This window comes from Phoenix dactylifera, chromosome 8, assembly GCF_051530095.1.
Source record: "Phoenix dactylifera cultivar Ajwa chromosome 8, Ajwa_hap1_PhDact_Kaust_v1.1, whole genome shotgun sequence".
Classification (NCBI taxonomy): domain Eukaryota; kingdom Viridiplantae; phylum Streptophyta; class Magnoliopsida; order Arecales; family Arecaceae; genus Phoenix; species Phoenix dactylifera.
In genome coordinates this window covers 6,491,816-6,519,169 of record NC_143197.1, presented here as the reverse complement: position 1 = coordinate 6,519,169, position 27,354 = coordinate 6,491,816, and the positions used below count along the sequence as shown (strand labels likewise).

At 38.5% G+C, this 27,354-nt stretch overlaps 4 protein-coding genes across 10 annotated transcripts; 3 read left to right on the top strand and 1 right to left on the bottom strand.

The window, feature by feature from the left end:
- Nucleotides 1–1,368: 1,368 nt before the first annotated feature.
- Nucleotides 1,369–8,212, top strand: LOC103701049 (uncharacterized). Of its 4 annotated transcripts, XR_015967855.1 has the most exons (7): nucleotides 1,369–1,614; nucleotides 2,132–2,325; nucleotides 2,931–3,252; nucleotides 3,411–3,504; nucleotides 7,436–7,743; nucleotides 7,895–7,970; nucleotides 8,132–8,212. XR_015967855.1 is itself a non-coding variant. In XM_026802207.3 (5 exons), the coding sequence occupies exons 1-4, from the start codon at nucleotides 1,516–1,518 to the stop codon at nucleotides 3,501–3,503; spliced, it is 708 nt and encodes a 235-aa protein (XP_026658008.1). In that variant the 5' UTR covers nucleotides 1,369–1,515; the 3' UTR covers nucleotide 3,504; nucleotides 7,436–8,043. The 4 variants fall into 4 exon arrangements, 1 of the variants encoding a protein (XP_026658008.1); XR_015967854.1 differs by having other exon boundaries at nucleotides 7,436–7,970; XR_003384520.3 differs by lacking the exon at nucleotides 8,132–8,212 and having other exon boundaries at nucleotides 7,895–8,043.
- On the top strand, nucleotides 8,096–14,538 carry LOC103701048 (NADH:ubiquinone oxidoreductase intermediate-associated protein 30). 3 transcript variants are annotated; one of them, XR_005510953.2, is made up of 8 exons: nucleotides 9,684–9,954; nucleotides 11,296–11,409; nucleotides 11,928–11,984; nucleotides 12,601–12,692; nucleotides 13,578–13,658; nucleotides 13,796–13,894; nucleotides 14,043–14,299; nucleotides 14,391–14,538. XR_005510953.2 is itself a non-coding variant. In XM_039124412.2 (7 exons), the coding sequence occupies exons 2-7, from the start codon at nucleotides 11,322–11,324 to the stop codon at nucleotides 14,229–14,231; spliced, it is 606 nt and encodes a 201-aa protein (XP_038980340.1). In that variant the 5' UTR covers nucleotides 8,096–8,212; nucleotides 11,296–11,321; the 3' UTR covers nucleotides 14,232–14,538. The 3 variants fall into 3 exon arrangements, 2 of the variants coding, with proteins under 2 accessions (XP_038980340.1, XP_008781209.2); XM_039124412.2 differs by lacking the exon at nucleotides 9,684–9,954 and adding an exon at nucleotides 8,096–8,212 and having other exon boundaries at nucleotides 14,043–14,538; XM_008782987.5 differs by having other exon boundaries at nucleotides 14,043–14,538.
- A 3,505-nt stretch (nucleotides 14,539–18,043) lies between these two features.
- LOC103701051 (E3 ubiquitin-protein ligase SIRP1) lies at nucleotides 18,044–20,264 on the top strand. 2 transcript variants are annotated; one of them, XM_008782992.4, is made up of 2 exons: nucleotides 18,044–18,606; nucleotides 19,088–20,264. In XM_008782992.4, exon 2 carries the CDS (start codon nucleotides 19,124–19,126, stop codon nucleotides 20,135–20,137), a length of 1,014 nt encoding a protein of 337 aa, XP_008781214.3. In that variant the 5' UTR covers nucleotides 18,044–18,606; nucleotides 19,088–19,123; the 3' UTR covers nucleotides 20,138–20,264. The 2 variants fall into 2 exon arrangements, with proteins under 2 accessions (XP_008781214.3, XP_008781215.3); XM_008782993.5 differs by having other exon boundaries at nucleotides 18,329–18,606; nucleotides 19,092–20,264.
- Nucleotides 20,265–23,688: 3,424 nt separating this feature from the next.
- On the bottom strand, nucleotides 23,689–27,354 carry LOC103701052 (pyruvate kinase, cytosolic isozyme). The gene is made up of 3 exons (XM_008782994.5): nucleotides 26,903–27,354; nucleotides 24,920–25,381; nucleotides 23,689–24,825 (listed from the first exon to the last, which is right to left on the bottom strand). The coding sequence occupies exons 1-3, from the start codon at nucleotides 27,122–27,124 to the stop codon at nucleotides 24,013–24,015; spliced, it is 1,497 nt and encodes a 498-aa protein (XP_008781216.1). The 5' UTR covers nucleotides 27,125–27,354; the 3' UTR covers nucleotides 23,689–24,012.

Genomic DNA, 27,354 nt, shown 5'->3' with positions numbered 1-27,354 from the left:
TGGGGCAATAGTGTAATTTTAATTTTTTTAAATTAATATACATTTGATTTTTCTTAACACCGTTAGAATAATCATTATATTAGGGGTATGCGTACAATATTAGAGTTTTACGAGGGTATATATACAAATATCAATTTTGAAAGGATATTCATGCAAAATCCGATATTTAGAAGGATATCCATGCAAAAAAAACCCAAAAGTAAAACATGATTTGATATCGTTATATTTTTCAAACAATATTATTATAAAAGAGTGGAATAAAAAAAAGAATTAATGTCCAAACTAGTTTAATACCGAGGCTTAATTGAATGTTCTTATATATGTAAATTAGAAAATTAGAATATGCTTTAGGCGCCCATCTGCATTAATTAATGATAAAATAATAAAGGTGTGGCACTTGCACGGTTGAAGTGCTTTTTCCACTCATGCAGAAGTTATTTTTCTTGAAGCCTTTTGACAAGATTACATAAAACAATCCAACTATAGTGATGATCAAAATTTTGGTATCTCCGATTATTGACAAATGTTGCTGCTTGATCTAAATCAACTCCTATCTACATTATGTCACGGCTATGGCATTGAGCAAGTATGTTTGACTTGCGGTTAGAATTTTAGGTGGCTTTGAGTGCCAAGCTTGTCCTCAATCTGGGTTTGCATTGTCCACTTTGGCCGCTTGGATAAGAGGCTTCTTGATTGACGTGGGCGAAGAAGGTTGTAGAAGAGTGAGATGCATATGAGGGGATGCGAGCATCAACAAGACATAATTCTATGTACATTCTTCTTCCCATAAGGGAACTTATAATTTGTAAAAATTTGTTATTTCATAATAAACTAAAAAAAAACTTTTGAATAGTTGCACAATCACATTTCACTTGACTGGTAGGTGTAGTATGTCATATTTGTGGAGCCACGTCATTAGTAGTCACAGCTACCAGTCCACCACTCCACCTAAAATATTTAAGTAGAATCAGTATTAATATAAGCCAATTTGATGCTGCCGCACAACTCGTTGATTTTTGAGATGCGAGACACGAGACCTTTAATACTTTGCATCTCACGACTCTTGATGTATGATTTATAATATAACGCCGCATGAGACCATCAAATGCTAAACGACTCCCCAGGTACTGCTCTGCATAAAATGGCGCGCCATTCTGACACGGAGGCAGCGTGGTCCCACTTTTTATGCCCGAAGGGGCCCCACTGCCAACTCAGACCAAGTCCCCCTAAATGGGTAACCACTAACCACAAACCACTAACCACAAGTTAATCAAGAAAAGAAATTAGAATAACCCTGATTATCTGACCTGTAATCTGTCATAATTAAGGAAGGATAAAGGGAGGGGGAAAGCGAATTCTGTTGCTCTCCCTCCCAAACAAGCATCTCTTGCTGTGGCCCAACGAACCTTCCTCCAATGTAGAGAGGAGAGCGAGTCCTCCTCCTGCTCCTCCTCCCATCACTCCACCTCTCCCTCCCCATTCCATCGGTTCTTGCGCCGATTGGGATCGTTGATAATGCCCTGCTCCCCTTTGTCGCCATGCTCGCGGATTCGATCATGGCTGCGGGATTACGATAGGATCCAGGCGGTGGCTGTCGTCCTCATCTACATCCAAGTGAGAGGATCTCGTGTTCCCTCGATCTTGGAATTTCTAGGGTTTTCTCAATCTATAGCTCCTCCCCCTCCCTTTCCAACTGTCTCGTACTTCTTCTTTTTCCCCCCCTCTTTTCGTCGCCGAATTCTGTGTTCGATTGCATGTTTCCTCGTCAATGTTCGAACCGTTTTCGGAAATTAGGTTTATTTCGCATACAAAGTGTGTTTCTTTCTTTCTTTCTTTTTTTGAATTCAAGGTTTTGCTTCCACCAATAGAAGTATCGTATTGATTTTTGTTCCGTGTGATTCATAACGTTTTGATTTTTTGTATGTATTTAGGGTTTAATTTTTGTTTTCGTTTAGTAATTCAATGCAAAAACTTAGGTTGTTCCGAAAAATTTGCCTGTATGCAGTTAATTAACTTCTAATTTAATTTCATATCAGGCGATTATTTTCTTTTGGTGCAGTAAAGTTGAATTTGTTCTATTGCAATGAGATTTGTTGCACTTTTATTGATTTTTTGTTTTATAAACTTTCAGATTGGTTGTGCTTTGATTGGATCCCTTGGTGCATTGTTTAATGGTGTGTTGCTGATCCATCTCGTGGCTGCACTCTTTGCCCTTGTTGCGATCGAGAGCAGTAGCCAGAGCCTTGGCCGGGCTTATGCTGTACTTCTTTTCTGTTCCATTATGCTTGATATTGCATGGTTCATACTCTTCACCCATACAATTTGGTATGTTACTCAAGACTCTATGAGTCAAGCCTGTTAATACATACATCGCACAATTTGGATATCTCAGAGAATCTATGATTCTTTTGGAAGATCTAGTTGGCCTATATTGGGTACAGACAAGAGAACTAAATGAGTACTGCAGTGTTATATACTGGATTTGAACCTGGGACCTCCCCTATGTGGAGAGGGATCAGTGTTATAACACTTTCTGTCACTAGTTGATTGAGATAGTTGTATAATATTTGTTATCCACTTTGCTGCAATAATGATTAATAGTACAAGTTGTCCTAAAATATTTAAGATTCCTTAATGTTAGTTTAGCCTGATAGATGTGCAACATGCATTTACGTGTACCAATGCAGATTGAATGGGTTGGAAGTGGCATCTAACTGTCAGAGCAATGCATCTCCATTAAACTTGATTTGAACATCTTAGTTCTGCATTGTTGTCATTCTGTCATACATTTTACTATTTTTTGTTGAAGAAGAAGAGAATGCATCATCCAATCGTGCATTTCTGCTCTCGTGGCATGCTATATTCATTTTCTCCATCAACTGGTTACGTGGAAAACTAATTAGTTGCTTGATGCCTATATTTTTACGCAGGGAGTATGATCCTGAGAAATATGGGCAATTCTTTGTCTTCTCAATCAGACTTGCCTTGTCAATGCAAATTGTGGGCTTTACCGTAAGGTTATTGTCCTCATTTCTGTGGATTCAGATATACAGACTGGGAATTTCATGTGTCAATAGTACAACCTCTCGTGAAGCAGATTTTGATGTGAGGGATAGTTTTTTGAATCCTCCAACTCATGAAATAACCTTGGAGAACTCCAATGCTGATGGCATTATAGGTGGCTCTATCTATGATCCAGCTTACTACTCCTCTGTTTTTCAAGATGCTCAAGATAAGGGATGTGTCTGTGAGGTATTGTTGTTTTCCACTCTCTTCCAAAGGAACATTAAAGATTAAAGAACAATTAGAAGACCAACAATTAATGATGCTTGTGCTTAGCATATGCCCTATTTCCTAAACATGCGGCCCAACTAGAGAAAGTGATGTTACCATATTGTATCTGTTTGCAGGGTGATAATCAAATTATTGGTCATAATAGTGGCTTGGCATCAGTTGCTGAAACTTCACAACTTCGGTTAGGCCATAGCAGGTCCTACCATTGATGTAAGTAAGCTGCTTAGCTTAGAGTTTTTATTTTTTGTGTTTCTTTCTTGATTTATTTTTTTAATCCATCTGCTCAGTAAAGCAATTAAACTTATTCGAGAGTCTCATCTTCTGGGTTTTACTTGCCTGCCGTTGTTAGGATAAGATCAATATTAGCTATAATTTTTCTGGAAGACATCTCCATTTCTGGAATTTGTTGCTAGTCCATGACTATTTGGATAAGGTACAAAATCAAGCTTCAATAGAAGGACTTGCTCATACACACATGTTCATAGCCACATGGCTAATTTGATTTTTCTCCACTTGGTCATATGTGACTTCTGGACCAGAAGATTGCATGAGCTGATCATACTAAGCCCTGCAATGCATGGAACCAGTCTTATACATGTGCTCAGCATTTATATGCTTTTTTTGGGCATTTGGTTCTCTAAAATAGTCTGTGGAGTTTAGGGGCTTGTTATCCTGGTTACTACAAGTTGATGGTTCCCGAACCCTACATACCTCACAAATATGCAACTTCCCCTAATTCTGCTGCAACAATGATTTCTTAATGACTGCAAGCATGGCAGGAATAATCACATAATTATACTCTACGCATTTTGGAGAATCTACACTAGCATTGTGAATATCAGAGATGAAAATTAAGATTTCTTTGTGCATTTAGTATCACGCAATAAGAATTTCCATACTTTCCCATGAGACAGACGTCTATCAGTTTTGCATGTTCAAAGAACACTGACCATAACAGCTGGATCGTCAGACTGTACCTCTTACATACAGTATGGTTAGCTATGAGAAAATCTTCTCTATGTTATGGGTGTTCTGGTAGTTACAGACAACCTATTTACGTCTGTTCAAACACATAAGAGCAGAATTAAGGTCTTTTAACTGATCTGCGAGGTAAAGCCTGATTATTGCCTTTCTGCATTTTCTCCTCTGCTACCACTTGCACTGCATCCTTGTTATAATGGATATGCTAACTAGCATCTATGGCAAGTAGAATTCATTAACACTTCTCATACTACAATGTACTGTCTCTTTGACTTGCTCTAGAAGGGCAAGTAGTCATTTACCAATACGTACTCTACCAAGGCAGTGCTTTCCTTACATTATATATATAATGTTTGAAGCAATGCTTAATAAGGTGCCATATTAAATGAATTCATGCGCGGGATGGATCTTAAAGTTATATTGTATTTTAATATATTCTTTATTTTCCGATTTCCTGGAAGGGATAAAAGAAACATCTTGTTTTTTCTTCAAAATTTTCTGAGCTCTAGCGGACCTCTCACTAGGATTTGAACCCAGATGAAGTTCTGACAATCTGTCGAAGAAAAAAGAATGAATTAATCTTGTAGTATTCCCAAGAACTAGGTACAAATATGTCTACGTATATGTTCGGAGCAATTCTTTTGATGTGGTGCCATATTGACTGAATTCTTGCATGTGATGTATCTTAAAGTTATATTAATTAATTATAGATAGGCATTTGTGCCATGTGGAATCGTATATAATTAGGTGGATCAGATTATACCTTCTTAATCAAGCTTTATAAATCTTAGGACCAGAATCTGGAGAGGGCAGAGGTGTGTATGTGGGATGCGGATATCTTAAAAACACTTCAAGTAAGAAAGTGCTTGGGAAGCAGGTGGAGTTCGAGTTTTTGGGAAGTTTTTGAAATGAGTACTCTACCCTTGATATAAGTTTCTTGCTACTGAGATTTTAGTGTAGACATGATTTTAATTGAAGTCCCCATACACTCAATATAACTAGGAAGTTGCTTTGAGGGGCAAAGGTGCTGTTTACATAAAGTAAAATGAAAGAGTAAATGCGGGCCCTTCTTTGTGAAATCAAAGAATCCCTGGTCAATAAGGAGCAAAAAACCCAAAATACTTGGAAACATATCAGTTTAGTAAAAACCCTTCAAACATGAAAACAACATCATATGGCAAATCCCAGGGTGGATAGACAGATAGGAAAATGATCAGTACATCTTTGTTATATTTAGATTAGAGTGAGTAAAATTGAAAGTTTTTCTGTAGTGTTGTAATGAAAGCATGTTGGTCACACATGGAAAATCATTAAAAAATGCAAGATGATTGACAGTAAATATAGATCAGAGTGTTAGGAAGTTGCAAACAGACTAACACTAGGATGGTACAGAGACTTGAGTGATATGAATAGTCATAGTACATTAGAGGAAAGTCAGCCTTCACAATATTAGAAGAATTGAGACCTAGGTGCAACCACTTGACAGATTTCGAGAGTAGTTTGAAGAAAAATGTGAAAGGTATACATTGGCTAAATTTTTGATCCATGCAATCGAATATTAACAAAGGATACAGAAATGTAGTCCTAATTATATATGACATGGCTTGTTGGTTATGATGGTGAGTCAAAATCCTATAACTGCATATTGCCTAGATAACAAAGGATACAGAAATGTAGTCCTAATTATATATGACATGGCTTATTGGTTATGATGGTGAGTGAAAATCCTATAACTGCATATTCCTAGATAACAACTGGTCTACCATACAACTTATCGCATTAAAAACAAAGCTTCTGGCAAAGAGTCTTTAGAAGGTGATATGTTCGTCAAAGTGAGGTAAGATTCTTTCTTCAATCTCCTACGATATATTAAGTTTATCAAAGGTATAACTAAATAATTTAATGAACAAAGTTAGTGTGTAGTTTTAGCTAAAATCTACATACTAGTGTTTCGAAAAGATTATATGATACAGTTCAGTAGCAAGTAATTTGACTTTGATTAATTAGATAAGGGATTTAAGAAATTGAGTGTTTTATTAATTGCACCTTGATAATATGCCTATGCAAGGCTATCAGGACAACCATTTTACCTGTAATGAGTTTTATCCTTTTCTCACCTGTTTTAACAACATATATAGAACAAGTTGGTCTCCATTTTTTGGGCAGTCGGTAGCACTCTCTATTGTCATGGGTTGTGAGATTATTGATTACTACTCGAGTTTGCTCTGAAAGAGGTAAAGCCAGTGGATGGAATGGATGAAGGGGAAAAACACACTTCCATTTGAGCATTCCATCATCATGGATCTACTGGTCGAGATGTGAATTATGATGGATTCCCTTCATAGTTTTTCATCAGAGTCCGCCCGTGAAAAGGATTGTCAATTTGAGAGTATTGGATCCGAGTTTTGATTATGATTAAAATTTTCATATTGAGAGATCACCTAATGGAAGATGAAGATTGATGCAGAAAAATCTCCAGATAGAGAGCAATGGAGCCTGAAGAACTTTTCAACGGTGGTTACATGCATCAAATGGAAAGTATGCATCTTTAGTTATACCTTGGAAAGGGCAGCAGGACCAGGGAACCTGATTACCATAGATTTTGTTTCTTATGGGCTTCTTATCTTCCTCTGACCTACTTTTTGACTGTCTATCCCTGGATCAACTTATATCACTTTAGAATGAAATCAATTTTTGAATATTTTTTATGCTGTACAGTTTGAGCCCCCAGAAAAGAGCATAAACTGCATACCAATCATTTCCTGTAATCTACTTTCTGAAGTATGGACTTGTTGAATCAAATAACTTTGAATATTCTGTTTTTTGAAGTAGGGTAGCAAAAATACTGAACCTGCACGGACGCCACATATTAAATTAGTTTTAGCTCGGCATTGTTTCCATTCTGTCCAAATCCGCTGCAGCAACACAGCTACAACTTCAGTTTGTTTGATACTGTCTCTAAATTCCAATGACGAAGGATCTTGTTTTCATTTTTAATCTAAACTTAATTATTCAGAACATACATGGAAAATTAGAAGGAAGAAATTAATCTATGCCAGGTGACAGTGGAATATTAGGCCTCAAACTTTTAAATACATGATGTAGTGATATTATTTCCACCATTTCACATGTATTTCTAACTGTTTTTTCTGCTGTGCAGGTTGATAGTACATTGAGAAAGCCACTGGGTCGATGAATTACTCTCTACCAAGCATATAACTCTGTTCAGCATCTGTCCCATGCGTTCTCCTTTAACTTTCGTTTCCTCAACCTGGGTCATGCTGTACAGACAACTCGTCTTTGTATAGTTAGCCATTTTTAGCTATTTTTTGGCCCAGGTTTAATAGAAAGAGAACCACAGTTTTTGCTTGCCATTACATGCTATGGGAATGGTGGTTGTTGCTTCAGAAACTGGAACGCGAGGATAAGAGGATATCAGTTAGGAATTTGGAAGCCTTGTTCTTTCCGGTATGTCCTCTTGTCTGTTGAGAATTCTTAAACTTGGTTTTCAGCATCAACTACAGGAGGGGTAAAAGAGGATAATTGTTGCTGGCTATCAATTTCTTTGCCGTTGATATCCAACGAATGCACTTTGTGAACGAAATATTAGTAGCTACAGGTTCCTTTGGAGTTAAAGTCAACTTTGCGAAGCATTGGTCATGTGGTTGACTTGTGTGTATAAAAGGGCTTCGAAGGTGATGACCCAGAACTCCTGCAGAACTTCTAATTTTTCAACCTTAATGCTTTGCTAACTTCTTGTCACGCCAACTCAAAGGCTTCTCATATTTGTGATACTCTTACAAATACCTTGCATCAATGGCAAGTGCTAAATGATTTCATGTGCAATAAATCGTAGGTATAAACATGCAAGCACAAGCTACTGAGGCGAGGATGTTAAGAAACCTAAGGATATAATGAAGAAGCCCATGGGATCAAGGTAAATTTTAAGGATATTGCAACCATTTTATGAAATGATTTCTGTATCTAGAAAAGAAAGAGAAGCTATGAAGCAAATCACCAGGACTAGCCTGCTATGGCGATGGGTAATGCCTCATACGGCAATCAAAATTTGGTATATATAGTACGCCAAACATATACTTGACCAATCTTACCATCATCATCCTGACACAAGAACATTTCCACCTTTAGTAGTTTAGGAATCAATGTGTAGCCATGCAATGTTAGTGGCGAGTCCATTAGTGTATTTGGATTTCGGGAATACTGCAGGTAAACTGTACCTATTTTGCGACGTGCATGATGGGCTCCTCATGGAACTGTTTTGAGTGTTGTAGAGCTTGCTTTATGATTTCAAAAACCAACAAAATGGGATTGTACGGTCTGTGCCATGCTATTGTTGTACGGCCGAAATTGTTGCATTGATACGTACTGTTCATACCTTGTGTAACGATCAGGCCTGATGCCTGCCAATGTACCGTATCATCCATATTGATGGGTATCAGTGTTTTTTAAATTGTTGGAAGTTGTCAGTTTCATTACGTACTATCGATGAATACAATTCTGAAAAAAAAAAAACAAAAGATAAAAGAGTTCAGTAAACCTTGGCCTTGTTGTTAATAGGCTAGAAGACTTCGCTTCCAGCCTGCAGGGTATAATGAAGAAAATTTTCCCTATGTACATAATTAGGTTAATCTTGGATAAATGTAAAATCTATTTTAGCTTCCATTATATAAGATACCTGTGAATGGAAAATATGGATGGCTTTTAGTCTGTTTCAGAACTTCTTTTTCAGAGATTATGTAACTTCAGAAATAATTTTTTATTTCTTTCTTTTGTTTTTTTTTTGTTTTTTTGTTTTTTGCTTTAACTTTCTTTTGTTTTTTTGCTAGTATAATTTCTCTCTAAATAAATATAAGAGTAACTAAACCAGATTATCTATCACCAACAAACCTTTGGCAAGTTATGGGTTCGATTTTCCAATACATAGGCCCTCATTTCGACTACCATATATATGAATTTTTATTTTTTGCTCATCTGCCTGTGGGGCTAGGTCCAGGTGGTGGAAGAAAGGGTGCAAAATAGAGAGGACGAGAACAACTTCAGTAGACTTCTCAGTTTTTTTTTAAAAAATAAAAAACAATCCCAAACAACCCTGGCCTAGGCTAAAGTGGTGGCATAACAATAGCATGAAATTTGGAAAATCTCACTTTATAAGAATTTTCTCCTAATATGCTCACTAGATGATGGTTTATGCGCAATAATATGCAATTCATATAAGCAGCTAACATGCAATAATCAAATTAAAATAGGGGGGTTTGGGAAATTATCGCGAAAATTGTTAAGAGAAACTAATCTGCGATTATTACTTATTTAGGAGGTTAATTGTAAATTATTGTAGAATAATTCTTTTTCATATGACCCTATAAGTGCTAGTATTACATTTAAACCCCTTGGGTTGTACCTTTTTCACACACCCGCCCCCCCGCGCCCCTACTCCGTCACTCCGCTATTCCACCGCCCCGAGGCGGCCGCCGTTGATCCCCACTACGCCAGCAGCCCTCCTCCGCTGCCGCCCCTCCGCCCCCACCGCTATTATCGTCTATCTCTTTGGGTAGCTTGCGTTCACCTTCGGCCACGCCGGCTGGAATTTCTTCCCCGTGGTCGAAGTCATGTCCAGGTTTCGATCTCTATGGAAAGCTTCGGTGAATGCTACGAAGAGAGGTAATCTAATTAATACTAGAGGAATCCAGATTATGTGTCATCGAAGGAAGTAATTAGCTTGGGATTTTGATAGTATAGGGTTTCTCTCGTTCTTTAATTTTTATGTTGGTGTTTCTATAGTGGAGACGATGTAGCATAGTGGTGTCGAGTCCTAATTTCTTATTCTTGATCAATTTATCATGGAGAGCATGATGGAAACTCTGCGATTTGAGAAATTCAGAGTAAGGTTCGAGTTTATCGTGTCACCCTGATGTTGGGGAAGTAAGGGAATCTTTATTTGGTTTGCCTGTTTCATCCTTCTGCTTATTTCAATTTGTTAAAAAACTCAAAGTGTGTTAGGAATATGATGTATAAAGTTAAAGAAAGGCCTCTCTTTTGATTACTCGTTATGGTTATTAGAGCAGATTTTGGAGATATAATGGAGTGGATATAGGAAAGTTAGGATTAAGAGGGTGGTTTAAAGTCCAAATGGGACTTTCTACCCCGACTTTCATACAGGACACTTTAGAGGAGCATGCCTTGTATATATTCGAGGGAAATTTAAACATTGGGCAAACTTGTTTGATGATTTAGCAGGAAATCCTTTACCTCTAGCGTTTCTCCTAAGATAGACACCTGATCATGTCGTGTTTTTAAGACTTTATGCTCCATTTCTACTGTTGTCGATTCCTGTAGTCCTTTCAGTACAGGATATAAACTGGCATATGACATGTCTATTCCACATAGTTATTGCTTCATAGAGCTTAAAGATGTTGCAGAAAAAAGAGTTCATTGGGAGATATCTTATTGGGTAATTGCATTATACCACATGTGATGAGAGAGCTAGAACTCTTCTTCTTTCTGTAGAACAAATGCTCAGCGAAAAATCTAACGAACACCATTTACTTTATTGCATAATTGATGATATTGCTTAGAAAATCTATGTAGGTCTAGTAAGAGATTGAACTCCGTTATTTTACATTTTTGCATGCATAGAATCCTCGATCATAATTGCCTTTGCGCTCATTGGGTATATTTTTCTTCATTGAAACTGGCAGCTGTAACTTGAGGGTTCTAGTTCTGTTGATTGCGAGATAGCCTGCCCATAACCTACTTCAGAACTAACTTTCCATGAATTCATTCCCATAAAATCTGTAATGCGACAAAGTTTGTTGCATTATGTTTGGTTTCACTTCTGACCTACCTTCTTTTCACTATTTTATGCTTAAGTTATTCCTCTCAGATCTCAATCCAAATGCAATTGAAGTAGACTAGAAGTTACTGTACAAGAACCTAAATGATTCCTTTGAGTGAAGGCATATGCTTATACTTACTAATTTTTCTATCCACAATAATTTGCAGCCCTTAAATGGAATGTAGAAGACTTAATGCCACCAAGTGAAAAATATGTATTCAATTTCAATTCGAAGGAAGAGCTGAAAAGGTGGCATTTGTACTCTGATTCAGAATATGGAGGTAATAATTCCTGTGTTTCATTTCTTTCAGAAATTATTGATACCATTGGATTTTTCTATTGACTTAACAAGTTGTTTATCAAGTGTTAAAATTTGATACTAGTATAATCTTGTATATTCTTCTTAAGATGAATGGGGCTTTTTATTGGTCAGTGTCCTCAACACAAGATAAAGAAGTTCCATCAGTTGTACATATTTGGTAGTTGGTGTCCTTATAAATATATTGCATTTAATACTTCTTAGTGAAGCTGCATATTCTTGTTTTTATTCAAATATCTCTACAATTAACCACCTTTTGTAGACTGTAAAATTGCACTGAAGTTACTTCAAATGATAATTGACCTATGATTGTTAGTATATTTCATAAGGACTTGTCATAGGGCTTATGTTATTGTTGACTTTTGCCCAGGCGCAGATTCATTGAGTATCATTATTTTGTTTCTATATGTCACCAATAAAATATTGCTTAATTTATGTTGCCTAAACATCATCATGACTTCAACAGACTTCATCTTCCAGGTTTGTCATCAGCTTCCTTGGAAATCACTGATGCTGGTACTGGTGCTGGGTTAAGCGGTATGCTGGTGTGCTTTGCTCTGTCTCCTAATATCATTCATGCTGTTTTCAGCAAAATTGAGTGTTCCTTGCAAGGACAGTGGGATTTTTAATAATATATTCGTCAAGAAACTTTGAACTATATTTTAATGGGACATATTCTAGCGACAATCTCTACATTCTTTTTAAAATTTTTTTGAATTTTTATCAAAATTTTCTCACCCAATTGAAAAAAAATGTCTTTCTGATATTTTTTTGCTTATTTGTGAATGGTTTCTGATTTTTTGTGAAATTTTTCACATGATTTTGTAATCTTTCATTGTGATGTTTCCTCCGTAATGGGCATTTCTATGCATGTGCAGTTGGATATTTTGTAGGTTATACACACACACACCCATATTTGTATATGTGTATATGGCAAGCTACATACTTTTTCCTATGATTACTTTTTCCATAGTTAGATCCTCTTAATCTATGCTAGTTTTGTGACATTGAGAATCTGTGCATGAAAGTTTTTTCTGGTATCTTATTATGTTTGGTGATGCTGTGTTGCATTTTCTCCATGATATTTTATTTTCCATGTAAGTCTGTATACTTCTATTTTGCAATCATTCTTATGTCCTGTGCTGTATGAAAGGGATTTTCTTGGGCAACCTTTCCAAGGATGTAACTGAGGGTTCCACATGGAGAATGAACCGGAGTGGTTTCTGTGGAATGCGGTCAAAGAAGGTAAAGATGTATCTCCAACATTTCTTAAAATTGACATATGATGATTCAAGAATTGCTATAAAGACTGCTTTTCTGATATTTAATATGTTAATTCTACCTTAAAATTTACATCTTTGCAATATTAGCTAGTGTCCATCTAACTGTTGTATTCTCATTAGAAATGATAACTGTTAGAAAAACTTTTATGTTTATTCTTAGGTGTAGGCATTAGATAGTATATCGCTCCTTCCCCTTGGAAACATATGCACACACACATAGAGAGAGGGAGGGAGGGGAGGGAGGCTCTATAGCGGGCTGCCTTTTCTAGTGTTTAATCCCTCCACTAATTCTGAGAAGACTGTGTGCTTCCCTTCTCCCCACACCCATGTCATCATTCTGCTCCATTGTTAGCACTAGTGACCCTCCTTCCCTCTGATCTATCCACCTACAATACCTTCGCATGCCCTAAACCATAATTTGAGCAGGTTGAGCCTGGCCCAGGTTTTATCCTTTTTCCCGTGCCTAACCATTCCTTTTCAAAATTGGGTCCAACTTTGGGGTGGCTGAGCTAAAGCTCAGCAGTCCATCATCCATACCTTGAGTACTTTTTTCGACTCTTAGTAGAGAATGGTAGGAAAGTCTAAATCCAGAAAAGCCATGTAAGAAATGCAATCAGAAAGGATGCTGCTGGACATGGAAAAAATGGTGAAAGAAGTGAAGTTATATGTTCTTTGCAAAACAGATTTTTGAGAGCGCCCCCTGAAAAGATCGTCTAACATGATACAAAGTGTTGACAAGAATGAAACAAGGAAAGTAAGACATTTTAAAAAGTACCTCAATTCTGTACTTTCTTATAGATTATCATCTATTTACTCTTTGCATGCCATCTGTCCTCTCTGATTGCAGTTTGACGGCTTCATTGACTTGGATGCATATGATACAATAGCCATGAGACTGAGAGGGGACGGAAGGTGCTATATATCTACCGTAAGTTACTACAAACTTGAATTGGAAAAAGATCTGAATGCTGATATCTTATTTTTATTTTTTCCGACCCGAGCTTTAATCAATTTTAGATCTGGAAATTGTACTAAATCTTTGAGGGACAATTGTTTCTGATGCAGATATACACGGAGAACTGGGTAAACTCACCTGGGCAACAGGAAGACAACTCATGGCAAGCCTTTGTTTTTGTACCCAAGGACGAATGGCATATTGCAAAGGCAAGTTCAGTGCCCATTTAGATCTCAGCTTTTGTTTTGATGTTGTTAATGATGATATTTCATATTAACTAATTTATCTTTTGGTGCATCTATTCTATTTCTGGAAGTTGTGAGCTGTGTAGTTGCTTGCTTAAACATGTAATTTCAGATCCCTCTACTTCGATATTTACCAACATGGAGGGGAAACATTATCAGTGCGAAGTTGGAAATGAACCCATCCCGCATAGTGGGAATGTCTCTCTCTGTTAATGCTGAAGGTGGTGTACCTGGTGCTAAATCTGGACCTGGTGACTTCAGAGTGGAAATTGATTGGATTAAAGCATTGAGAACATTATAAGCTATAGCAAGCATCATTTGTTTTAAAAAATATTTCACACTTTGGGACGACCCACCAGCAACCATGAGGTATTTGGTCCTCATTGCAAACGTTCAACGCAAACTATTGCAGGGCCTTGGAGATTTTATTTGTGCATTAACACTCATATTTGGGCTGCAGATGAGGATACCAATATTATGCCAAGCCTTGACCTTCTTGACTAAGAACTTGTTCGTCATTTGAGTGTCTTTTGTAATTATTTGTGATGTTTCGAAAGCTCTCCAGACAATAGGAAGCAATTTCTTTTAATAATTAATTTTTTTATTGGTAGACCTGACATCTTAGTCTTGATCATGGAGCTTATGGCAAGTTATCCTACATAGAACTTCAGTTACATGAGGTTCGCATGAAAATGAGTTTAGATGTTAATGCTCATCAACACAAATAAACTATGATTTCATGGGATCACAATTGTGAGTAGATTGCAGCAAATTGTGCTTTAATCTTGATAATGCTGGTTTTGTAATCTGCGTGTTAAGCTTCCAATGGCAATTAACTGGGTGCCCACTTTATTGAATGTCATTATTTCATCAGCCTATTACCAGGGCTATTTCAACTACTCTAGACCTTGGGCTATTATACGGCAGTTTATCAAGAAGAGTTACGCATATTTTAAATAGCATATTCATGAAAATTCTGTATGTGAATCTAATGGCTCGCACTTATTTAATAGTGAAGGCTATCTAGACGATGCAGTGTATGAATTTCCGAGGATCAGCATTTGTACCAAAGTCTGAGTGGTAAATACTTGAAATTTGGCATTTATATCGAAGTTTCAAGTGGTAAATGGTTAGGATTAAAAGAAGGGAGTTTCGCCAGATTTAGGATTACAGCAGGTGCAGTTCAATAACCGCAACAAGGCTTCCTGATACCTAAAAACTATTGTTGACAAAATTGGTGACAAATCATATCCTTTTTGATATATGAAAATGAAGAGGTTCTTCACTTAGCTATCAACACATTGCATCATTACCATCACTGTTATTTTATGTTCTTGAGGTGTTTGAGAACTAATGTGCATCTCATGCGAGGAACGTCGAAGCCAAGGATAGCTGCATTTTGTACAAAGAAAGACAACAATGCTTGTTATTATAGGCTTATTTCTCACATAGATAGCCAATCCTGAATAGCTAAGGATTAAGACTTAGTTGAGTATTTCTCACATAGACCATGATATTTTGCATAGAAGCGGCTTAGAGATTATCAACCACCAAGGTGGTAGCACAGTTGGAACGGAACTTTGTTTCCAATGGAGTGACCCAGATTCGAAATGCGCGGATGTCGATTAAATGTGGGGACCAGATACCTCCCGTCTGGCTTGCCCGTTGGGAGCGCTATTGATCCTCTGGTACTAAGGTGGTGCTGGGGTAACTTACTCACACGTGGGGCAACTCACATGTCGGAGAGGGTATGAGAAATGTTCTACCCGCATGGAATATTTCCTAATGGAAAAGAGGTCCAGTGGGGGCTGCTACGCAGGTGAGGATCCCCTCTTTTGTACCAAAAAAAAAAAAAAAAGAAGTCACTCTCACCGTCGGCCATAGCAGTCGTCGTATGAGAGGTACCCTTCTTTTTCTCCTATTCAAGAACTTGGCCCTGTTGTTCGGCTCTCTTTGGCTGGGAGAGCTTAGAGAGATGTCCGACTCCTCTAGTACCACTTCGAGTTGGATTGCCCGGATCCACAAAGCCCCACCACGAGTCAACTCCAAGGGGAATCCATGCACGTACACCACAAGCTGCCCCTCCATCTCTTGGCCGTGAATGCCCAAACTGTGGCATCTTCTGATTTGCAGCACTGATTAATTGCATGATTAGTTCAGTTGTGTCACTGTCATGCGTCCACCTCTCTTTTCCACTTCCAACGAATGCGGTCTTGAATGGTTGCTCAAAAGCATTCAGTCTTTCACGTTTTAAGAGACAATTATGCAAGAGTTGTAAAGTTTTTTTTTTATATTGCTGAATGATCCATTTCCCTGTTAATTTAATTTTTCAGATTATAATAATACTTGCTGATTAACAACTTGACAAATAAAACTGGTCAAGGGATCAACCCCTTCATTGGCTTAGTTGAGGATCAGGGTTAACCTGGTATGGTAAGAGGATTGGCTGAGTTGTTTCCTGTTATATTATTGTTCTATTGTACAAAAAGAGTAATACTAGGTGGCTTAATTCCTTGTAAGGAGCAATGGCAATCCTCTTCCCGGATGAGGAGGAATTGGTACAACTCGTTGCCAAGTAGGCAAGTTGATTGTGGAGTTATACCAAGTCTGCAGATCTGGGTTCAATGAATTCTTGTCTGCAATTTATAAGCATCCGGAGGCAAATTTCATTTGCACATGGTGGGTATCTGATTTTCATAAGTTGCTCGTTTTTAGTACTTCTGAGTGGGACCTAAGGCCATTCTCGTAATCTTTGTCCTATTGTTGCACTCTCTCTCTCTCTCTCTCTCTTTATGCATACATATCCATAAAAGAAGAGGAAAGAAAGGGAGAAAGAAAAAAAAATAAAATAAAAAAAAGGAAATAAAGAAAGATAGAAGGAAAAAAAAAAGAGAAGAAAAAGAAAAGAAGAAGAGAAGAGACATTGACAATATCTATCAAAATGCATGATCATAATAATTGCCAAAATGGGGCGAGAAGGTGGAAAATCCTACTCCATTAAGAAACCGTGACACTTTTATCCTATGAGAATCACGTGTGTGTGCGTGTAGGTATTGTAGATGTTGACTTTGCTTGAAATAAATGGTATAGCAACTTGATGCATGCTACAAGCACACGATGAGAGATCACACCTAAAATCATACTTATTTCTATAAGTATTTGATGGGCCATATATTTAAAAGTCTTTAAAGCCATCTTCTCTAAAGATTCTAAAGGTATGCATATATTCATGTACGCATGTTCATTTACATGAAACAACTTTGGCTTATAAATATTATCAATAATTGGGCACTTGTAACGCATGCTGAAGGTAAGAGAGAAGAAAAAAGCAGTAGAGTTTAATTGATTTGAGAGTTGAAGCCAATCTATATAGGAATTGAATTAAAAAAAGAAATAGAGTGCAATCTGATTTGAGGTTTTATTAAAAAAACCATATTTTATTGGATAAGGAGAAAATAAAAACACATAGGATAGTTAACACGAGTTATTAGGATGATTGATATATTTTTAAGATAAATAAGAAAAATATTTTTGATATAAAAAGTGACAAATGAAACCGCAACTATCATATATGATACTAGTATTTGACATGCAAAAAATAATAAAAGCTTTGACTTTTTTTATAGAAGTATATTTTTTCATAAAACTTAGATCAAAAATTTTTAATTTATTGTTTAAATAAATAAATAAATTTTCAAAAAAAATAAATAATTTTATTGCATTCTAGTACAAGAAAATACACTGTGGCTGCAATTTTCGGTCAAAGAAAGTAAAAGTGATTTTTGGTAAAAGAATTGAATTACGGATCAAAGATTAAAGTCAACATGTCGGTGGTAGCCGGGTTTATTTTTTAACTTTTTATTACAATATATCTATGTTAGCAGTGACGTAGATAATTAGATTCTGACAAATAATATAAAATTTGGTAGGAGACGATGTCAGGACAACCACGCAAGCATGAAGCGGTGCACGTTTGACACCGGACTTCGGTCATACGAAGTTGGAAACTTCTGGAATGCAGTAATATTTTTTTGGTATATTTTCACCACGCAACGTCTATTCCAGTAATTTGAAGTCATAGTCCTATTAAAAGTTAAAACAACGAGCGCAGGAGAGAGAGAGAGAGAGAGAGAGAGAGAGAGAGAGATTGCTTAGAAAAGCAAAACTAAAAATTAAATTAGAAAAACAAACAGAGCATTTACGATTCAGAAATAATAAGAGAATATAAACAGAAAATAAAAAAATAATTAGAAGCCCACCGCCGCCCTTTGGGGTAAATTAAAGAAAGGGGGAGAAATCCCAATACCTTCCTCCCTCTCTCTCTCCCACGATTCAAAAAGTAATTTTTTTTTTTAACCAATCGTAAGTAAATATATTTGAGAAAATGAGAAAAGAGTTAATCTGAGATTGCGTGTCCAATTCTTCTCCCATGGGCTTGCTGGTGGTTTTGAGGAGATGAGATTTATCTCTGCCCTTCTAGATTCTTCTACTGTGACTTCTTCGGGGTATATTTAAATCCAAGCCCACCTGTTTAGGGTTGTGAATGAATTTTCAAAATCTTGGGTATTTTTGGTAGGAGGGGGAGAAAGATTTGATTTTGATCGAAGTTTTATGTAGTTTTAGCTGAGATTCTGGGGAATTTGATCTTGGTCGAGAAGAATCCTTTATCTTAGCTGGTAAATTTCTGTTCTCCTCTTCCATTGAGCAACACGATTTTATTCTGCTGGTCTTTTATTCTTGAGGGGTCATGGGGGTCTTCTTTTTCTCGTGTTAGTCTCTTGGATTTGAACGAAAGGAATTTCTCCTTTATGAGAGATTTTTGGCTTTGGTGTTGTGAAAAAGGGGGTTTTAATTGATTTTCTATGGATTCTGTAAAAAATCTATTCTTTCTTGCATCAAAGATCAGTTTAGTTTGATCTATTCTTCAGCATGAAGGAGGATCAGAAACTTGAGTTATCTCAAAATTTCACCAGTCCGAGACCTGATTTTTCTTCGTATCTTTGTGGTGGAAGACAAGAATGGAGATTTTCTTTTGCTTGAAGACTGGTCGCTTCGAGCAGATGATAATTTGCTAGAATTTTGCTTAATATTTTGTTCTTTTTAAGTGCCTCTTTGCCTCCTCCTTCCTTATTGGATTCATTGCATTTCTTGTGATAGCTAGACAAGAAGGCTGAAGAGAAGGGCAGGAAGAAGATGGATGAAGCTCTGGTTGATAGGTATTGGTGCCACATGTGCTCACGGATGGTCAATCCGGTCATGGAGGTGGAGATCAAATGCCCCCATTGTAACTGTGGATTTGTAGAAGAAATGGATGGTGGGGAAGACTCGGATGCCGCAGATCTGGGCTCCGACCGAGCTCTCTCTTTGTGGGCTCCAATCTTGCTTGGAATGATGAGTGGCAGATCCCTTCCCCGAAGGCTCCGAAGGGAAGAAGAAGATGATGACTCGGATCAAGATCGCGACTTGGAAGCCCTCCTCCGAAGGAGGAGGAGGAGGAGCTCGGCCATCCTTCAGCTGCTCCAAACCCTCCGGGAGACAACCGGATCAGAGTCTGATAATTCCGAGAGCGAGAGGGAGAGGGAGAGTGATAGAGAAAGGGAGGGGGATGGTGTGATCCTGATCAATCATTTCAACCAGGCTATAATTCTCCAAGGATCCTTTGATACGAGCGAGACTCGGCGCCAAAATTCGAACGATAACAGCTTTGGTGCTTCTCTTGGAGACTACTTTCTTGGGCCTGGCCTGGACCTTTTATTGCAGCATTTGGCAGAGAATGATCCTAACCGATATGGAACACCACCAGCTCGGAAAGAAGCGATCGATGCGATGCCCACCGTAAAAATTGAGGAAGCCATGAGCTGCTCCATCTGTTTGGAGGATTTTGGAATAGGCGAAGAGGCCAGGGAGATGCACTGTAAGCATAAATTCCATAGCGGGTGCATACTACCATGGCTGGAACTCCATAGCTCGTGCCCCGTTTGTAGGTTTCAGATGCCGGCAGATGAGTTAAAGGATTCAAATGGATGCGGTAATAGCAGTAGGGTGGAGGTTGGTAGCGGAGATAGTGGTAATGGAGGGATTTGGAGGAGATTCTGGCCTTTCAATGGGCTCTTCTCATTATCGGGGTCCCAAAACAGTGCAACTTCTTCTTCGGCACCACCACCATCATCCACCTCTGGTAGTAACTCTCAACCTAGTGAGAACTGAAGGTAGTTGTTCTGTGCTTCTCTTCTTCTGCTTCTTTGTGTTTGATGCTAGCGTGATGTACATAATGTTTCATTTGCTGAATCTGGATCCTGGAAGAATAAATCCTGAGCTTCTTTTCTTTTGCTTATTTAACATTCTTTCCTTGGGTGTGTTGAAGAGTTTATGTTCAGAAAATTTAGGCTGCAAACTCTGGAATTTCTCATGTCTGCTTATCTTTTGGAAAAATGCGTCTGAACTTCTACTGTTCAAGAGTTGGATGGAGAATATAAGTTGGAGAAGATAAAACAACTTATGTTGAAGGTGATAGATAGTCAAATAAGTATTGATCACTGAGACCTAGTAAAGTTCCTATTTCCTCATCATCTAAAAGTTTGTTTTTCATAAATTGTCTTCAGAATTCATGCTCAAGCAATGATTTCATATTTCATTGGGACCCTGGATTTTTTAGTTGCCTCTAAAAGTTTGGTAACCTTCTCGATTGTTGGTGCAATCCTTATAAACATAGATCAGTGACACTCTAGTCTTTCTCACCTTTTTTAGATGTTGCCTTCTGATGATAAGTTTGATATTATTGTAAGTCCCAAAATCTTTTATGCAGCTCAAGCCAATCTTGATTCTGGGCACATTTTTGTCATAAGATTGATCTATAACTTAAACCTTCCAACTTCATTGGGCTGTTGGACACTTTTGAGACTGTTAGTTGCCCCTTCGAGGACAATCGACGACGAGTCAAATGGAACAGATAATTGAAGATCAATTTTGATGCCTCTCTCCTCCTGTTCAAGAATTGGTATAATTCTCACAAGTTGGTTGCATGATTCTACTAGCGAAGTTTTTGTGGATTGCACTCCATTTTGGCAGGCTTTAGGACTTTAAACTACTTCACTGATTAGAAAATTTCTTGAACCAGGGTGCTTTATGTTTTGATTCTGGAAATGCAATTTTGGTTGTTGAGCGTGCACGATCGATTATACCAAAATATGGTTGTGTTCTTCTGTTATATGTGAATAAGTCATGGTTTTGTTCATCTTCGATTTATGCAAATAAGTTGGTGATGACTTGGAAGTATTTGTTAGAGTTTTTGGGTAATGAACAGCCATTGCTAAATTAATATAGGGCGTGCTTCTTCTTATATGAATGAATCCATGGTTGAGATGGTAGTGTTGTTAGGGACTAGAGATAATGGACAACCATTCACAGTCCAAAATAAAAAAATGGTAAGCTATTGGGATAAAGGGCTAGCCCAAGCTTATAAATCTATGTGGCATCTTTTTTTATTAGTCTTTGTGGGACTATAACAATCTTTTCCGCCCAACTTTATGATGCAACTTATCATGGATTAGCTTCTACTTGAGGGGAGGGAGGGGGCATCTGACTGATAAAACTATGATGCACATTAGGCTTGGTCCTGATGCCATATGCCATATCCTGCTTTCTCGTTGCTCGCTTAAACCTGAAACGATTTCGAACGGGTCTAAACCTGTAATATTAAGCTCGGCGGACCAGGTCAGATCTAAAATATGAGCCTGCTTATCAAATGGGTCGAGCTTAGATTTACATCAGCTCGGCCTGAATGTTGTATGATATAAAATAAATCACCTTTTTCTCGTGGATTCTTTTCTCATGGATGCCCCCCCCTCTCTCCAAATAAAAACCCCTCCCACCTCTCCCCCTCCTGCCATCGACGCTTCTCTCTAAAACCTTAGCCTCTTGAAGAGCTTCCACAGCCTTCGGAAGAGCTTCTACCATTGCTCTACCACTAATCATGTTGCTGCTGACTGTGTTACCGCTCTTATTGACATTGCTTGCTGAGATGATGCACTTGACGTTGTGGAGCATGTCACGCTGAGTCTCCTCCATACGGTTGTCAAGGAGGAGAAGCAGGGGAAGGCGGTGGGTTTTATAAGATCGGGGTAGCATTTGTGAGGATGCTGGTGAGAAAGGGGAAGATGGGGATGGTCAGGGAGGTGATGGCTGAGATAGAGAGGATCTGCAGCGAGTTAAGCAGGATGCGGATGATGGTGGTGTCATTGGAAAGGAGGATGGAGGAGGCTGAGCTAGGGGAATCACTGGCGAGAGTGAGCGGTATCAGCCAAGGTATGCGAGAATTCGACGGTTATCGACGTTATTAAGACCCGTCGTTCGATGTTGGAAATCGGATTGGATCAAGTCGAGGAGTGGGACTTAGGCCATCAGAAAGCTCGATACATGGCTTGAAGCCCAAAGCCCAGGTGAGTACTCGGGTGGGGCTGGAAAGTAGGCTCGAAGGTTGGGTTAGGTAGGTTCTGAGCATTAACTAATTTTAGTTATACCTTGAGCGGAGCCTAGCTCGAATATAGCCCGGCCAATCCGTTGAACAATATAAAAGCTTAAGCTATTGGGTGGAGGATCTATGCAGGCTTATAAACTTGTATGATGCCTTTTTTTATTGGCCGATGTGGGATTATGATACATGCCAACTAAAATACCATATAGGTGTGGTTCTTCATATTTGAGGACTAGTTTATCATTTGTGGCTAAGAAATAAGTCTACCAGGTTTATGCATCATATGAACCTAAGTTGTTGGAGTTACCATGAACTAGTCCCTCGAATGGCGAAAGGTATATTATGATGATGAGGACGGAGCACACCCTAGGGATACAGCAAGCGCTGAATTGTTGATTGGTTTCCATCTAGTTCGAGTCCATCTTAGCTTTCTATCATCAACTTTTCATGTAGAAGCATTGAGCACTTGGGAGTAGGTCTGTAAAAATTAATCATGAGTGCATAGATTCTGTTTCAAAGGACCATTTCTGATTAACAAACAACACTTTATAATCCATAGCTTCCCAATATGAAATACCCTTTTAATGTACCATATGATCTGATTATCAACCTTCATTTAGGGAAATAAGCTATTCAGTATCCAAAAGAGAGGCCGACTATGTAAGTATGTAAACATTTTACTGGTGCCTCGATCGTGTGGTTAAATAGATGACATAGTTCCTTTGGTGGCTGTGGCATCATTTTCCAAGACAACGTCAGGAGTTATTTTGTCTTTGAAATTGCGAAACATGATTTGGTTCAGACGTTTGATGCGTGCTATGGTGGTTGGCAGCTGGCTGAGAGCACAACGTTTAACAAGCCAAAAACTCGCTGGCTCCCCATCTTGATAAATGCATCTACTCAGTATACGACATCCATTTGATTGTCCTAAAGTTTTAAAGCAACTCCAGAAAAGTGCTCGCCCAAGGGAAGTTTGAAGCACTAGTAGTCCAATTTATCCGATCATCACATATAGTTCAAGCACCTGGCCAAGCCATCGGCTCGCAGTTCGATCAAAATATGATGCTTTTGATCTGAGTGTTCCCATGGCCAATACCAGTCATGCTAGGAAGAGTACTAGGTAAAGAAATAATTCTGCCTAGAAAATAGCCTGTCAAGAACCAGCAGAATACAACTAATATAAAATCCTGCGAGCACAAGAATTAATTTAAGCACCTTTTAATCAATACCTTGATTTGAGCTACTCAACAATTCAACAGTCGTATATCAAAACAAGAGTAGGGGATATTCTCAAAAATTTAAATGATGATTTAAACGAAGAAGATTAACACACTCAATAATTGTCATGAAATATATAAACTTTAAATATCAAAGCAACCAAAATCTGCGAGAACATTCTCGCAATAAAACCTTACATAAATCAAAATTATCAAAAAGTTCATATCACCTTCGGGGAGAAAATCTGTATCTCCTAGCTAAAGCAACCAATTTGCAGTTTTTCCACGTCCCTCGCAGCACAACATCTGTATTTCCATAGCATAACAGCACAATCAAAATAGGGGCACGTAGACCCTCCAGCAAAACTGCCCCTAGAAAAGCTTGTTCTCACCTAATTTACAGTCAAGATCTTAATCACAGATGCAATTCCAATCCGATGCAATGCCACAACAGAATCTCCTGCCTTGCAGAGACCCTTGACCTTAGCATGCTGAATGGCAAATTCCAGTGCTTCGTCAGTGGACTCTGTGTCAGAGGCCTTTGCAGTTGCAGCACTCAAGACCGGAATCAATCCTCTAAAGATCAAGCTGTGCCTTGCAGGAGCCTCGTTGCTGCAGGACCAATCAAAAGAATCAGTCTTCAACTCAGGAACCACAACTGATAATATCGGCATCGCAGGCCTGTACTTGGCAACCAGCTTTGCGGTGCTTCCTCCCCTGGTCAGGACCAGGATTAGCGTTGCTTTAGCAGAGTTCGCTGTTCGGACAGCGGAGGATGCAAGGCTCTCTAATGGGCTCATTGGTACTGGTGCTCTCGCCATAATGCCTTTGAAAACAGCTTCATGATCCAAGTATGATTCTGCTTCCAAGCAAATCTTGGCCATAGTCTGAACTGCTAGCTCTGGGTAAGCCCCAGCAGCTGTCTCTCCACTGAGCATCACACAGTCGGTGCCGTCCAGAACTGCATTAGCCACATCGGTAGCTTCAGCTCGGGTTGGGCGAGGAGATTTGATCATGGATTCCAACATCTGGGTTGCTGTCACAACAGGCTTCCCTTTCATGTTGCACTTGAAAATCATCACCTTTTGAGCATAGAAGATCTTCTCAATTGGAATTTCCATCCCCAAATCTCCTCGTGCCACCATGAAAGCATCTGTATTTGCAAGTATGTCATCAAAGTTTGCCACCCCTTCTTGATTCTCAACCTGCAAGTATTCATAATGAATATAAAAACTCCAAATTGTGTATACAATTGTATAGTTTGCATATCTGCATTAGAATTCAGACAGTTCAACAAACCTTCGACATCAGCACAATTGTCTTTGCATGATCTCCGAGCAGCTTTCGGACCTCCACAAGGTCAGAACCTTTGCGCACAAAGGACAAAGCAATCATGTCAATCTTGTTAGGGACTCCCCACTTTAGGATGTCTTCCTTATCCTTCTCCGTTAGTGTAGGAAGATCCACAATGACTCCTGGAAGATTGACATTTTTCCTTTCACCAAGAGCAGCTGAATTCTCGCAGCGGCAGCAAACCAAGCCTGCTTCCTTATCACAAGAAAGCACTGTAAGCGTGATTGTCCCATCAGAGCAGAGTATGACACTACCTGGCTTCAAATCCTCCGCTAACTTCTTGTAGCTCATGGATATCATGTTCTCGTCGCCCTTTATGCTGTAATCTGTGGAGATAGTGATCTCCTGACCCTTTTGAAGGCGAATGGGCTTTCCATCTTTCAGAAATCCAGTTCGGATCTCTGGACCCTGCAGCATTATAGATTGGAATCTTATAAGCAGTGATATGCATTTTCTCAAGCAACAAGATGTTGCAATTAAAAATCTGGTAGTTACAACATCAATGAGCTCTTTACATCTTCACTGCATGAAATTGACCCCCAATCTAATACTTGAACCCTGTTCAAATATAGGAATTATGTGCTCATTTTTCAGACTCACACAAAACTCAGTCAGTCAGTAATTTGATAACAATATTTTTCAATTGTATTTTTCTCTCTCAGTTCCATCTTCCATCCTAAGCAAAGTTCCTCAAAATTATCATTGCTATTGCCATCAATTTCTTCCTCATTTTACACCCAGTCTACTACAGAGGCCAAAACCACAGCAACGTCTAGGTTATGCCGTACAGTAAATAGCCTACATAAAACAGAGACTCAGCAACAACATATTATATCTTCTCCTTATTTAGATCTACAAGTCACGATGTAACCATGCTGTCTACTTGCAAAAAATAAGTAGGATAATCTAAACCAACATCTGATCAGAAATTGAAACACGACCTTCAAGAAAGCAATCTGGCCCATATCAGTAACAGTAAACCTGAGCAAATTCTTTTCCCCCTCAAGTTACATATATACGAACAAATGAAAATAAAAAATAAAGAAATGAACTGAATTTAAGACAATTCTATTAAGAACCTAAAGGAAATTAAAGATAGAGCAATCAGATCATCAACTGCAAGTTAAATGAGATGTAACTTGGTAAGGAGACGGTGAGTAACAGAGTATCAATAGGTCCAATATCCTAATGAAATATAAACCTCCAGAAATCATCTCCTAAAATCAAATACAGCATGCAAATGGTTGATGATGATGATGATGTGACATCCTATGCCAACCAGACGTTTATTATGCGTAAAAATAGAAGTTCAGAAATCGAAGTCTTGTGCAGTTCATCAATATAACCACATACAGCAAAGCACTGTTAATTCCGCTGTCCACCGAAAAATAAAAACGATAAAATAAGGGCAGAAAAACAACAAAGATATCAAAATAAATGCAAGAAATACACCACATCAACTCGAGAAAGAATACTGGTTGTTATATCTTGGCATGAAAATAAATAAACATGGCTGAAAACCCGAAACCAGAGTAAATGAGGGTTGACGATGAGAGAAAACTCGATATGCAACAAACAATAGCATTCCTAGCGTGATAAAACTTAAATTTTGGAATCATAATAAGCTTCATATTAATTAGACTTTCAAATTAACCATAGATAAATCAATAAATATTAAAATGGGAACCGACTAAGAAGTTAATTATTAAAAAAAAGGACAAAATATTAAATGGAAAGATCGTTAGAACAGTTATAAAAAAACAAACTCAAAATTATAACTCGATCAGATCTATAAATCGGAAAACAACAAGACGCCAAGGAGAATTTAAAGAATAAATACCCAAAAATCCAAAACATGAACAGAAAAATTCGAAGATCCCGCCCCCATGTCGACATCCCGTCACAAGGGGGAAGAGTCAAAGGCCTTACCTTGGTGTCGAGCATGACGGCGCAGAGGATCCCCGTGTTGTCCATCGCTGTCCGGAGGTTATCTAGGGTTTCCTGGTGGTAGGCGTGGGATCCATGCGAGAAGTTGAACCGGGCGACGTTCATCCCCGCCCTCAAAAGCTTCTCGATCATCGGCACCGACCTCGACGCCGGCCCCAGCGTGCACACGATCTTGGTCTTCGGCCTCGTCCTCACCTCCGCCATTCCTTCCGCCTTAGATCAACACAGAACCGGCGACAGAGATCAAAAAGGAGAGAATCTGGAGCTAGAGAAAAGAATCCTTAGAAATGGAGATCGATCGGAGAAGAGGAGAGGAAGAGGACAAAGGCGTCTCTTTTCCTATCTCCCAAGTTTTCTAGCAGTCGACGATGAAAATGAAGTCGCGAACAAAGCTTAAAAAGCCCCGGGTCGCCTTCCATTTTATAATGGGGACC